The sequence below is a fragment of the Corvus moneduloides genome, chromosome 13 (assembly GCF_009650955.1).
Source record: "Corvus moneduloides isolate bCorMon1 chromosome 13, bCorMon1.pri, whole genome shotgun sequence".
Lineage (NCBI taxonomy): Eukaryota > Metazoa > Chordata > Aves > Passeriformes > Corvidae > Corvus > Corvus moneduloides.
This window is the reverse complement of record NC_045488.1, coordinates 1,014,409-1,027,347: the sequence shown is the minus strand read 5'-3', so window position 1 is coordinate 1,027,347 and position 12,939 is coordinate 1,014,409. Positions and strand designations below refer to the sequence as shown.

The 12,939-nt window shown below is 38.9% G+C and overlaps 1 protein-coding gene across 5 annotated transcripts in view; it reads right to left on the bottom strand.

The window, feature by feature from the left end:
• Window positions 1–437: 437 nt before the first annotated feature.
• MYO5C (myosin VC) overlaps window positions 438–12,939 on the bottom strand; it is a 33,444-nt gene continuing 20,942 nt past the window's right edge. For 4 of the 5 annotated variants that reach the window (XM_032122439.1, XM_032122440.1, XM_032122441.1 and 1 more), the window contains 15 exons: window positions 12,403–12,466; window positions 12,236–12,316; window positions 11,666–11,846; window positions 10,734–10,827; window positions 9,930–9,981; window positions 9,515–9,680; window positions 9,174–9,261; window positions 8,467–8,562; window positions 7,332–7,486; window positions 6,146–6,235; window positions 4,837–4,987; window positions 4,147–4,429; window positions 2,964–3,138; window positions 2,362–2,442; window positions 438–2,103 (listed from right to left, as the gene is read on the bottom strand). In XM_032122439.1, coding sequence (XP_031978330.1) covers window positions 1,951–2,103; window positions 2,362–2,442; window positions 2,964–3,138; window positions 4,147–4,429; window positions 4,837–4,987; window positions 6,146–6,235; window positions 7,332–7,486; window positions 8,467–8,562; window positions 9,174–9,261; window positions 9,515–9,680; window positions 9,930–9,981; window positions 10,734–10,827; window positions 11,666–11,846; window positions 12,236–12,316; window positions 12,403–12,466 — 1,910 coding nt within the window. In that variant the 3' untranslated portion in view covers window positions 438–1,950. Of the gene's footprint in view, window positions 2,104–2,361; window positions 2,443–2,963; window positions 3,139–4,146; window positions 4,430–4,836; window positions 4,988–6,145; window positions 6,236–7,331; window positions 7,487–8,120; window positions 8,189–8,466; window positions 8,563–9,173; window positions 9,262–9,514; window positions 9,681–9,929; window positions 9,982–10,733; window positions 10,828–11,665; window positions 11,847–12,235; window positions 12,317–12,402; window positions 12,467–12,939 lie in introns of those variants that run through there. The other variant, XM_032122443.1, reaches the window with a different exon arrangement.

Genomic DNA, 12,939 nt, shown 5'->3' with positions numbered 1-12,939 from the left:
ACACTCCACACAACCTCTCAAAGCAATGAAGCATCAAATTGTCAGAACGGTTTTCCTTGATCAACAATTTTTGCCATAACAACGCGCGCTGTGACGCTTCTGCGACGCACATGCCAGGGTGGGCTGTGGTTTTCCTCACTCAGCCCAGGCAGCACACACACAGCTCCAGGAGCTGCAAAAAAAAGGCTGTGCACAACTTCCAGCAACAAAAGTTGCCTACATCAAACTATTTCCAGAAATTCATGAGGAGCCAAGGACAGCACACAATGCTGACAGGAAGATACACAGTGTTACAGCAAAGCAACTAAATTAAATAAATGTTTGTGGTGCAATACAAGACTGACAGTACTCACTAATGTTCACATAGCTCCAAGTAACTTCCTTCAAATGACTCCAAACTGAAAATATAACTATTGCATCACACAAAGAACTACAAATTGATTTAAAAGCTACTTTATTTAACACGTTAAAATACTAGTCTACCTACATGTGTGGTCTTTTGTACAGCTTTTATTGTTATTGAACAAAACACAAAATTTTTCCTTCATATATTTTGAATATATCTCTGTGGATATCATGAGGAATATTACACTGTACATAGTAAGCACCAAGAGCACCAAATAACAAGAATGATTCCCTCTTTATACCTACAGATTGTGAAATTAAACAAATACTAACACTGTAGTAATAATAATAAAAAAAATCAAATAAATTGTTCCTTAAATTAATTCATTCTAATCCTTTAACTATTTCAGAGCTTTAGTACTTGATTTTAGTAACTATGGCTAATAGAGTAGCTAGAAGCCCAGCATTACTTACTGAGGAATTTCTAAGGACAGTCATTGTTGGGGTGAGGTGAATGCTGCTTCCCCTGCTGTTCCGACAGGGTCCAGAACTAAATAAAGTTACAATTTTACTCCCTGACCACAGGGAGAAGGTTGAACAAAGCAAAAAGGAGACCATTTCTGCATTTAAGGATCCTGCAACCGAAATTAAGTAAGTAAAGGTGAAATGTAAGGAATTAAGCTGGGTTTATCAGTAACACCAGACCACAGCCACTGCATCTGCTCCTGGACTGGAGTAGGGAAACCAGCAAAACAAGAAAGGCAGAAAGGTGATGTGTGCATACTCAGGGTATATTCTGAAATACATTGCACTGCAGATGGAACCAAACCAGGAGATGACACCTGTCTCTTAGAGAACCAAGCTTGTAATTTAAACCTGGATCATAACACGAATTTTATACTTAACTTTTCTATTACCATAACTGATATTGAATCCAAACTTGTCACTGCAGAGAACAAAATTGAAACCTGTCTCCAAGAAGAGCACCTGAGTCCTTGCTCTGGCCAAAGGGCCATGCAGAGTGCCTGAGCTGCAATGCAAGCACTCAGAGAGCCAAGCCAGCCCATCTACAAAAAGACATTGTGGGTTTGTAAGAGCCATTCTCTGAGTGATCTCAGTTCCCCTGTTCATAGAACAGTGAAAGCCAGTCTCAAACACATCCAGTACACCAAGGCAAAGAATAGAACTGCCTTGGGAAGAAAAAAACCCTCCCATTACAGGAAGCAAAGGCAAGGACAGCTGTAGAGCATAGCACCTATCACATGGCACTCTTCCCCTCTGGCTGCTGCTGACAGGGCAGCAATGCAAACTTGTCAGATAAATGCTCTTCTCATCAGGTTTGGACTAAAATCTGCATGGTAAGCTTTGTGTCCAGGTGATGATATAAAGTTAACCTTGTAGGACTGAAATGAAGGGACAAGAGTAAGAAAAGGGAGAAGGAAATAAGCCAAAATTATTCCTACTGTTCAAGTCTTGACTGAAGAACAAGTTTTTAACAGCTTAATTCGCTACACCCTGCCATACTGTCCACCAGCTGGTGAAATGAACCATGAAAGTCTGCTGTCTTTATAGAGTCTCTGAGGAAATACCAATGCACTGGTTTTGTTAAACCCTTGTGAGAAAGCCAAGCTTGAAGCTGCTGGGGACTTGTATCAGTTCCAAGGCATGTGGAGAGGGGGTGAAAGGAAACGTCACTTGAAAGAGATACTTGGTATCCAGCATCAGCTGTGGAACGTCCTCACGGTTGTTCAGCAGAGCCTGAAATCAGAACAGAAAGAGCATGAAATCACTGAATTAAGAATCAAAGCAAAAGCAGTACGTTGTTTTCTTCCCACTGCAAATCCTGCTTTTACATGATGTTAAGCAGATTTGTTTGCATCACTTTCAAGTGTGGAGAAGATGAGCAACTTAGTAATAATATGATGTAAATGCCAAGTACAACTACAGAGCATCAAAACTCACGTGGATGAAGTATCCTGCAAGCTGAATATTAGAAAGAGCACCTGCAGCTCTTACCTGGACTTTCCGAACAAATGATGGAGTCACTCTTTTCTCAAAGTCATCTATCGGAGTGTAGGAGTTCAGGATCTTAACTATCTGCTCAAATTACAAAAGACTGTTTTAGTGTGTCATAAAAAGGGAGAAGACAAAAAGAAGAAAGCATTATTATGACATTCTTACTGATATTTAATTAAAGTTTCAGTAAACCATTTTACAGTAAAGAGAGAATTTTGACTTGTCACCTACTGAGTTGTTACACGTATGATGATTGCTATGACTCATTTCCAGAGGCGTCAGCAGGATCAAGGAGATGTAGAAAAAGCTGAGTTGATTAAGGGAAATGATAAAAAACCCCTGTGACATACTTAAAAAAATACATTGTGGAGCAAAAATGTAGGATACAACAAAGCAGGGAAACATTCACCACGGGAGCAGTTAAAATGTTCAAAACAATCAGGAATGAGGAGTTAAAATTTCAATTTAACAAGTGATGGTGTGGAATGCTGAGGAATGCTACTTTTATGAAATGGAAGTCCAATGGCTTTTTGCAACAATTTACTTTAGACAGCTAAGATTCTGCAATCAGTGCTGCCAGAAGAAAACAGATGGTTCATTACCTGCACAGTAGAAAGAGATGTGCAGTGTTCACATATTTCCTTGGCATCATCATCTGTGATCTTTTTAACCTGAAGGAGCCAGGCTGCTTGAGACAGGGGCTCCAAAGTTTCTTTGGCATTGCTGCTTTGAAGATTCTTGTCCTTCAGCCATTCTTCCAAGTAGCTGATATTACATCTGGGTTAAACCATGAACAAAGAGCAGAAATGTCAGGTTCCCCCTGACAAGCAAGTTACTTTGAAGACTGCTAAAGAAGAAATACTCCTCTAATGTAGCGTTCAAATTAATACATTTTAAGTTAATAATGATACCTGCAGATTACAAAAATCAAACAATTAATAGCTTATTGAACTAAAAATTAAATCCTTTGTATGCTTCAATTTTTATTTTTTCTTCATTTTTTATTTCTTAAAGCTTGGCTAACAGAAAGTGAGTTCTTAGTTTAGCTGTTGTTTACAGAAAATTACTAATATATACTGGCATTGTCTACTGCACTGTATGGCATTAAAACATGTATTTACAACTGAGCATGTACAAGAAATCAGAATAATCTTTGCTGTTACAAAGCAGGGCCAGGTTTATAACTGATAACCAGCTTTCTTCTAATCATATTCCCAGACGGGCCAAGATGTTACTGATTTTCCTTCACCTGAGCCTGCAGACTGACTACTGGAAAACAAATGCACTGTTTCCTCTGCAAAACAGTTAGGAGCATGTTTCCCTGATGCTTGCAGCAAGAGAGTGATGCTCAATTTATGCCCTCCAAGGCTCTGTCCAGTGCCTCTCGTCACAGAGCATGAAACATGCAAGTCAGCTTCTGTATCTCTGCCAGCCCTGAGACACTGCACCTGTTTACTACAGCAAGAAAGAATTAAAAATACTGTTGGTCACATCACAGATGAGCTAGCATGGAAAGAATCCTAACCATGCCTGACTTTAAACTTCAGACTGTAATTTTCTCTGCCTTTTCCTCCACTAGTGCTTCCATGAAAAGAACCATTTGTAGTTGTCATGTTGAGAAAGCTCAGCCCATAATACGAATATTTAGTTTTCCAAAAGAAGTGAAAACAATTGGCTACCTCCAGCAGAATGGTCACAGAATATCCAGTGACTTAGAGATAAAGGACATTACATACAAGTGCTAAAAATTCTCTCTCGAGCTTGTTGAAACTTTACTGGCTTTACCTTATCTGCATTCCTTTTCTACAGGAGCACATGTCCTTACGGAGGAAGAGACTATTGAGGGTGACAGCTCCAATCAGAAAGAAAAGCTGCTTCACTGCCTGCTTTAGGAGCTCAGAGTCCAAGCCATTCTGACACATAGTGCTATAAAAATAGCTGAGCTGCTGCAGGATAGAGCTCATTGTGTAGGTATCCGTGTCATCTATACTAGAAGAACGTTTACGGAACCCCGTAGGTTTCAAGCCAGAAATTCCTTGAAGACTTTCATACTCCAGCATGCCTGGTACTGAAATACAACAGAAAAGAACTGATAAAATCAAAATTCCTGAGGCTCCTTTCAGTTGCATTAATTATTGAACAAAACCTACTTTTGGGATATTTTAGAAGTTAAATGATACAAGAAAAATAAGATACTGACAAAGGCTTCTGGAGCACAAAACTTTTAGAAAGCTTTTTGGTTTTGTATGATGTTGCTTAGGTTCAGAGCATTATCCCACACTAGGAAGTTTTGAGGAAAAAGTCTGGCAATATACCATTCAGTAAAATTTGTATGTGTAGAAACACACATGCAGGAACACCTATGTGTAAATATCAGGAGAAAGGAGCCTGTCTCACCCTCTGCCTCCCTGTATAAGCTTTATTCATACCCTTTACAAGCTGCATTTAGGTCTGCTGGGATTGCTGTTGTCTTACCAATCATGTGCTGAATGCTGTTCTCCATTACAAGAATGAACTGGTGATATATTCGAATGGCCAGATCGCTGAGAATTTGTCTGTATTCTGAGAGATCAAAATGCTTCAGACAGTTCTGATTCTGACGTGGAGTGTTAAGCTTCGTGAATTCCTACAAGTGAGTTGCAAATATAATTAGAACATGATCATTATAAATTGTTGCTGCAATGTTTTGGAGTTACTAATTCCATCTCAGGCTGAACAGAGTCTCAGAATGAGTCAAAGCTACAGCTAATTTCAATGGATGCTTCCTGTACTTAATTTTCCAGTTTATGCTGACGTTTGCTCTGCTCCTACAGCCAAAGGAAAGGCATGCATAGATGTCAATGAACTTTGGAGCAATTCCTAGATCTCTTAAACAGAAAGCAAATGCTCCCTGTTCTCCTCTCCTCCCACACCAAAAAAAACAAAAAAGGAAAAAAAGCCATCTACGTAGTTATCTCAACTATGACGGCAAACAAAAAAATATACATGGTATTGTTGCAAAGAGATATTATTTCTGGACTTTTCATTAGCAAAGTTCTGACTTCAAAAGTCTACTCCGAATCCTAACCTGTGTGAGGTATTGAATATTCATTAGAATCTAGATGAAAAGTAAATTCTGGATTCAGAGCTTTCCCGACTGCTGCAACCCCAATTACAGAGCGTTGGTGACGAAGTTTAATGGTTTGGGTTCCACGCAGCCCCGGTGTGGCCACGAGAGGGAGCGTCTCTAACCCCAGTTCAGGCCACCTAAGTCTGTGAAACCTCATGAAAAATACAGCAAGAGTTTCCAACTGAAAAGAATTAAAAGAACTTCGAATCTCAGGATGAGATTTAGCTTAAACAAGAAACTGAAATAAGGGAAAAACCTGAACATTTTATTGTTGTGCTCCTTTCCCGAGGTTTTCTTCTATTTTGGTAGCAGTAGGTATTTGAATGGTCCTAATCATAAAATAGTAAAGCTGTTTTATATATACACACAGCCAGGTATCTGAAGTCCAGCTCAAATTAAACTCATATGGAATAATTCAAATTAAGTAGCAGTTTCCATGTCCTGTCTTTAACCTACTTTAGCACTTTGATGTTTCCTTTATTTCCCTTGGTCCATTAGTTCTATACTGTCTTATTATTTGTATAAGACACATATTAGCACTGCAGAGCAATGTGAATATGTAAATACCTGCAAGGAGCACCGGTGAGCTGGTGAACAGTTATTAATTAACACTATTTTAAATTCCAGTTAAGATCTGTCAAAAGTAATGAAAATATTTTATGAAATCAATCCTACCTCTTCCCCGCTGTACTGCTTCAAACAGTTAAGAAAATGATATGTATTGGAAAGCCAAAAGGACAACATCTCAAAGTCTTCTGAATGTTCCTGAAAGTGGCAAGTAAATCAGACTCACTATGGCATTGTCTCATGAAGTGAATTCAGTAATTAAAGAAAAGACCATTACAGCATTTGTAGAACAGAGCCTGTCTATAGCAGAAGGAGCACAGAGCATCTGTAAGGTGCTGGCTGAACAAATCCTGCTGTGTTTCCAGGCTAATACACAGCAAAGATCCCTCCTTTGTTTGGTAAATACTGCTTAAGTGTTCTTACATGACAGACAGGCTAAATCATAAGCCTGAACAAACAGTTTTACAATTCCTATGGATATGCAGTGTTCTGGAGGGCTTCCTGCAAAGAAGCGTGAACAACACCTGCATTCACAAATGAACCTGAACTACATATAAACACAATTCTAACTAAACACAAGCTTCTCTAATGGATAAACTGTGCTATAGATTTGTTTGTGTACAAACTGTAGGCATTCTCTGTCCATATCCAACTGCATAAACCACAGTCCATTCCTGCCTGTGCTTCCTGCCTCTGTCTGGTGTTTCATTCCATTATAAATCCATAATAAAACACTCACAGAGCTGAATTTGTTATGTATACAGCACAGCAATTTTTGTTTATGATTTAATTTTGTACACTGGCTGGCAATTTGATTTTAATTGTTTGGGTTCTAGTGCTGCAGTACCAGATGACATGCTGAATTACACCAGCAGCCAAGCAGTGCAAAAACCTCTTCAGATTCCACTACCTGCCTACTGCCAGACACAGTAACCTTCATTTCTGTCCCTCTGACTTCTACCAGTGCTAGAAGCACAGGTGCACTTCACCTAACTAGCTACTCATTGTAAAATGTAAAATACTTGAAATGAGCCTGTCAACAAGATCCTCAGATAAAAATAATTTATGTTAATGCATTCTGCAGATTCAGTGTTCAGCACAGAAGAGCCTTACCTGGAGACTTCACAGGGATGCTGCTACAAACCTCAGAAACAGTGTCACTAATGATTATCATTCTCTTACAGGACTGTCAGCAGATGGAAGTGTTGGATTCCCCAGGTACCATGCATGCATCTTGTAAACCTTGTGTTAGAACTCAAAAAGTACAGTATAGTGCCATCAAACAATCTCCTACCTTAACAACCTGCTTGATACCATCGATGGTTACATTCATGAAAGACTTCAGCATGTCAGCATCGTTCAGGTAATCTGCATACCTCACACACATGAACAGGATGTGAGCTGGAAGGCCAGGTATCATATTAACTACAACTCCACGTGGCTTCAAATCTGCATAGAGGAGAGTCATCGGGTTTATTACGTAAAAATTCAATTATTCAACGTATCATTCTGAAAAAGACAAGCACCATGCCTCCCTTCTGCAGTGACCAGTCACTTGGTAACTGATTTTCTGGTGAACTGCTTGTTTCTGAAAACTTCTGTAACAGTACTGCTCACATATGAGTATTAATTACATTCTTCTGAGGGGCAGGAAAGCATTATAGCAAATTCTAAGGTCCAGCATGGGCTATGCCAGGCAGGACAACTTCAAAAAGCAAATTACATTTAACTACCCTCTGGATGCCCCACCAAATTCCAGCACTGCTTAAGGACACACCTTTGCTAACAAAAATAGAAACATTCACAAGGCTAAAGGAGGTGAGAAGGAAAGATAGGTGTTGTTAATTTAATAATGGTACCAATGTACATAGAAAATTCGTCAAATTTACTATTAATTGTAAGCTAATGAGAAAAAGCTGGTTTGGCAGCAAGACTGATATTATAAATTATGTAAAGCTCAGATGAAGGACAAAACCCTTCTACAAGAGAAACATGAAGTACAGCTCCTGTCAGTGAAGGGATGATATGGAAAGGACAGGCAGGAGAGTAACCAGCACACATAGACAAAACCACAGTGACTTACAGACTTAGTAGATGACCAGGAAGAAAGTAAATTCAAGTCCCTGGTGTGCTCTTGAGAGCTCTTTATAGCTTTAGAGGTGGATAAATAGGAAGAAAGGTAACAGAGTCAGCATTATGTAGAGTCAGAGAAATAGTTTTTACACAGAAAAAGCATTTCTGTACTTGAAATGTCTGGCAGTGGAAAGAGAGCAATACAGAGCCTGCAAATTGTATTGGTGGTGAGAGATCTTGTAAAAGGGGGGAAAAGACAACTTTGAACATAAATGAAATACGGTCCCTCGTAGTTTCTGTTACGGTGTTCTGAATATTGTTGGTGACTTATAAAATTCCAAGTTCTACTAAAATACCGAGGATCAGATTTTGAATGATCCTTTCTTCATCCTCTTTCTTGTACTCCATCATTCCAATGTACTCTTTGGGCACAGTTGGCACATGGGCTTCAGCTGTCAAACACAAAAGCACTGTTACTTGCAGGTTAATGGTTAAGCTTATGGTCATGTTAGAACAAACTATTGGAGAGAAGCAGCTTTCTCTGTGAAAAAGAGAGTACAGGCCCTGCTCACACTAATGTTCTCAGCTGATGGCTCCAAGCATTATGAGTTAAGTAACATTGATATTATTCATGAATAGCTTCACTGGATTCAGTGGGATTACTCGCAGGAATAAGAAAAATAAACAGCAACAGTACACCTCTACATTAGACACTGCAGTGTTTTGAAGAGTATCCTGTAGTGAAGAATTACTCTGCTATCAGAGAGAGTTTGTGTGAGGGTGTGCATTAACTCCTGCTGGCAGGACCTTATGCCTCTGCCTTCATCTTCATCGTACAGTCCATGTCCCCATCGTGCCTATTGTTTAGCTGGGGAAAAAACCAAACAAACCAGGAAAGGACTTTCATGTAATTTGTGTTGATGATTCCCCTGGCACATTTTTCTGAAGTTTTAAATTTCTAACCCTACCCCAAACTTCACCTTTAAAAAAATATTTTTTTCTTTGGACATACACTGAGCATTCAAAGCTATTAAGCAAAAGAAATCACACAACAATATCTTACCTTTTTCAATAGTCTTGGTCAGAGTTTTGATCTGATCCTCTAATTTTTTTATTATTCTGTCTTTCATGTCTAGTTTTTCTTCAAGATCCTGTAATAATTGAAGCCAGTGAGTTCAGAGTAAATACAATTAAAATAAGTTTTCTACTGTTCCATGTAATTGCCACAATTAAAATGCACTATGATGTGCTTTTACTTTTATTTGCTGAAAGAAACACCTTCATATCTTTTTTTCTCCCTCAATTAATTGAAGAAACATCCTATCCATACCACAAAATCATTATTTCATTCTTTTTATCCTGCATTTCAGGTACAGTTGCTTAATGACAATTTCATTTCCTCACCATGTTTTCCACAGCAAGTCGAGTTGTCACTTGCTTTATCTTGCTTTGTACTTCATCCTGGACTTCATCTTGCATCAAACCATTGCTCAGCCCCTCAGTTCCTTGGGTTGTGCCTTTCAGACTCTCATTTTCTTTTGTATCGACTTCATTCTGAGCCTCAGTAGTTCTAAAAACAGATAAGAAGCCTTGTCTCTTAAATCTTCTGTGAAAGCACAGTCAGATCATACTTGTCCATTAGTTATTAACTGTTCACAGCTCTGAGGCAAATCTGAAGTAGAAGGTAATACTTTTAAGAGTTTAAGTGACTCTGTTACCATAGCTTATACTGAATAAATTTCTTAAATTAAAAACAAACAAAAAAACCCCAAACAATTGAACAAAAAACCCAAAACAAACCAAACAATTAAAAAATTACCGTCTGTGTGTCCTATCCCGTTCCAGCTCATAATGCAGCCGATTTGACATCTCTTCCATTTTTTTTCAGTAATAAATAGCAACAAACCCCAAAACAAAACAGAAACAAAATCAAAGGTATTTACTTTTCAGTACTAGTATTCAGTAGATCTTTCTTACACTCAGAATTTTGTTTCATCAAATGAAATTGAATGTCCTGCCGGATAATGTATCAGAGAAATATGCGACTACTCCATAACCACACAGAAAATTACATGGGATGAGGAATTTTGATACTACTAACTTCTTGCAGTTGGCAGTAAAACCACTCATTAATTTTAAATCAGCTGCCTAGGAAGACACTGCAGTTAGAGAGACTCCAACTGCTCAGCAAAGTATGCTTTCCTAAATCGAAAAGAACTTTTCCCCCATCTCCCACTCTGTGTTTTGCAGCATTCTCTTAAGCCCACCTCACAGAGTAGGCCTTAAGTTCCAAATCATCTTTTTTATGACTGTTTCCAAAGGACATATTCCATCCCACACATTCTTAGCAGAGCCCTGTTGAATACATTTGGAGACTTCCAAACCACAGAACTGAATGACCTCAAAAAGGCAAACAAAGCACGCATATTTGCATGTATCTTGTTCTTTAAGAAGAGATGTAAACTATACAACACTTTTCTTTCATTTTACTGATAAGTAAGTAAGTAATAAGGCAATGAACTTGTCATGGAATATTACTTCAGCTTTTAAAAGTTCAGTTCCAGGGAATTCATCATGTTCATCTCCAACAACTGAAAGACTGGGGATCACAGTGGTACTTTACCTTTCAACTTTACAGTCTGCTCTTGAAGACGGTTTTCAAGATCTAATTTTTGATTTTCAAGTTCAGCAACTTGCTGCTTAAGATCTGGGATTACCTTTTAGAGAAAAAGAAGATTTGTGTACTTCAGCACCCTCCTTCTTTTCAAATCCCTGCAAGAGTTCCTAAGTCACCCCACGACCCTCAGCTGCAAATAGTCCAAACCAGAGAGAGGCTCTGGGGGGGCACTGCTGCCTGCTTCCCTGACTTGTTTAACTTTCCTGGAGGCACCTGCTGCTGGCCACTCTTAAAAACTAAATACTGAGCAAATCAAACTGTTGGACTGTCCCACTGTTACCATTGTTCTGTTCTAGTGTAAAGGAAATTACACTATGGCTTTAATTTCACCAGTTCAATTAACAGTGAAAAAAACCCTCTCAGTATGCCATAAAACAATTTTTAAAAAAGAATATTATAAATAACTTTTCCTTATATTTTCAGTTTTTGTTACTCTGTTTTGAAAGCACTCCTTCGATTATTTTACAGAAAAATGATATGGCATATGCTGTCTTCTGGAGCAACATCAGCTCCTTGTGTCAGACAGCTCTGCACAGCACCAGTTGCCAGGCTCTCCAGCCGTGCCTGTAGCTTGTTTTGGAATGTGTAGCTGCCCTCTGGTGGGGAGAGCCTCAGAACTCTGGGGAGGCTTCCCAGAAAAATCTCTAATCAGCTTTATGCAAATGAAAAGGCAAAACGTCTGTGGGAGGCTGCCCCAGCAAGCTGGACGCTCAGACAAGAAATTTGGTCGTCTCTTTACAGACTACCCCAGCAGGCAGGGGAAGATGTGTCACCTTAGATGACCCCATTTGTTTGACCCCTGAGATTTCAAAGACATGGCCACAGTGTTTTGAGTGCCACAAACACATCTGGGTTGTACTTCTGCACCTGGGCCTTACCAGATTTTCTGAGGTTAGCCTGCTAACTTCAAGCCGAATGCCATCATTTATGTCATTTTCCTCTCGGAATAATTTCTGTAGATGATTAATATCTTGACTAAGATGTTCAACTTTAAAGTTCAAACCTTCAATCTCCTTCTCATATATTTCTTTCTGAGACTGGAAATGGCTTTCCATTACTCTGTTAAAACAAAAGGGAGAAAGAACAGGGCAGATGTAGAATGACCTTGATTAAATGGGTCAAATTTAATACAAAGTGAAAACAAAGTACTGTGAGTTACACAGAGATATTCCATTTCATCACCTGTGCATTAAAGGAGTTGAAAGTTATGCATGATATCTCACAGGAAACACATTTCCCTGACTGACACATACACGCTTATCTCACTGGCTTGGCAGAAGTTTATTCAACTGATTTCAAACTGCTCAGCCCATCATATAAAGTAGTGCTGGTTCATTTCCTTAACAGAAGTCCAGTGTTGCACTGTGAAATTAGTTACCCACTCATCTTTCAGTTTATTTTCTAGATCACAGCTTGGAGTTACGGAAACACTGAAGAACTGAACTAACCTTGTGGCTTTTTTCAAGCCCTCGTAAGCAAACCACAGTTCTCCATCCTCATTTAAGTGTTCCAGATCCTCTGTAGAGAGTCTAGAACACAAGGCAGAACCATTAGTGTGCAAGTGAACACAATGCATTTCTTAAGCCTTTCTGAAGAGACCTCAGAACAAAATTACCTGCTTCTTACATCTTCAAAATCATAACTTTCAAGAAGCTGCTTGGTAACTTCTGACATCTTTTCTGCAAAAAAACCCCACAGAGTTTATAAAATTAATTATTTTCTCTGCATGTTTCATTATAGAGATCAAACCAACCTCTTCCTAAATCTACAAGGTTCTTTCCTGGTACTCAGTAAATATAACTGATTTACCACAAGAATACAATGAGGGACTCAGTTCTACTTTGGGACATGCAGGAGTATCAGGCTGATGTACCACCAATACTGTTTGTTTCCTCAACATCAGACTTTCAATGCAAAGTTGCATCTTTCTGGTCTGAATCTGGGCAACTCCTGGAGTTGTATAGATGATTTATCATCCAGTGCTAGGTTACTACATTAAATGCTGCAAATGCAGGTTTGCTCTATGACATTGTTATCATTACACAAAGTTCACAACAGTAGTGCCTCTTAAGTACATTCTTCCAAAGAGAACCCAACTCAGCAAGTCATTTAAGCATATTTGACATTATTGGATCTAGGACAAAGGACAGGA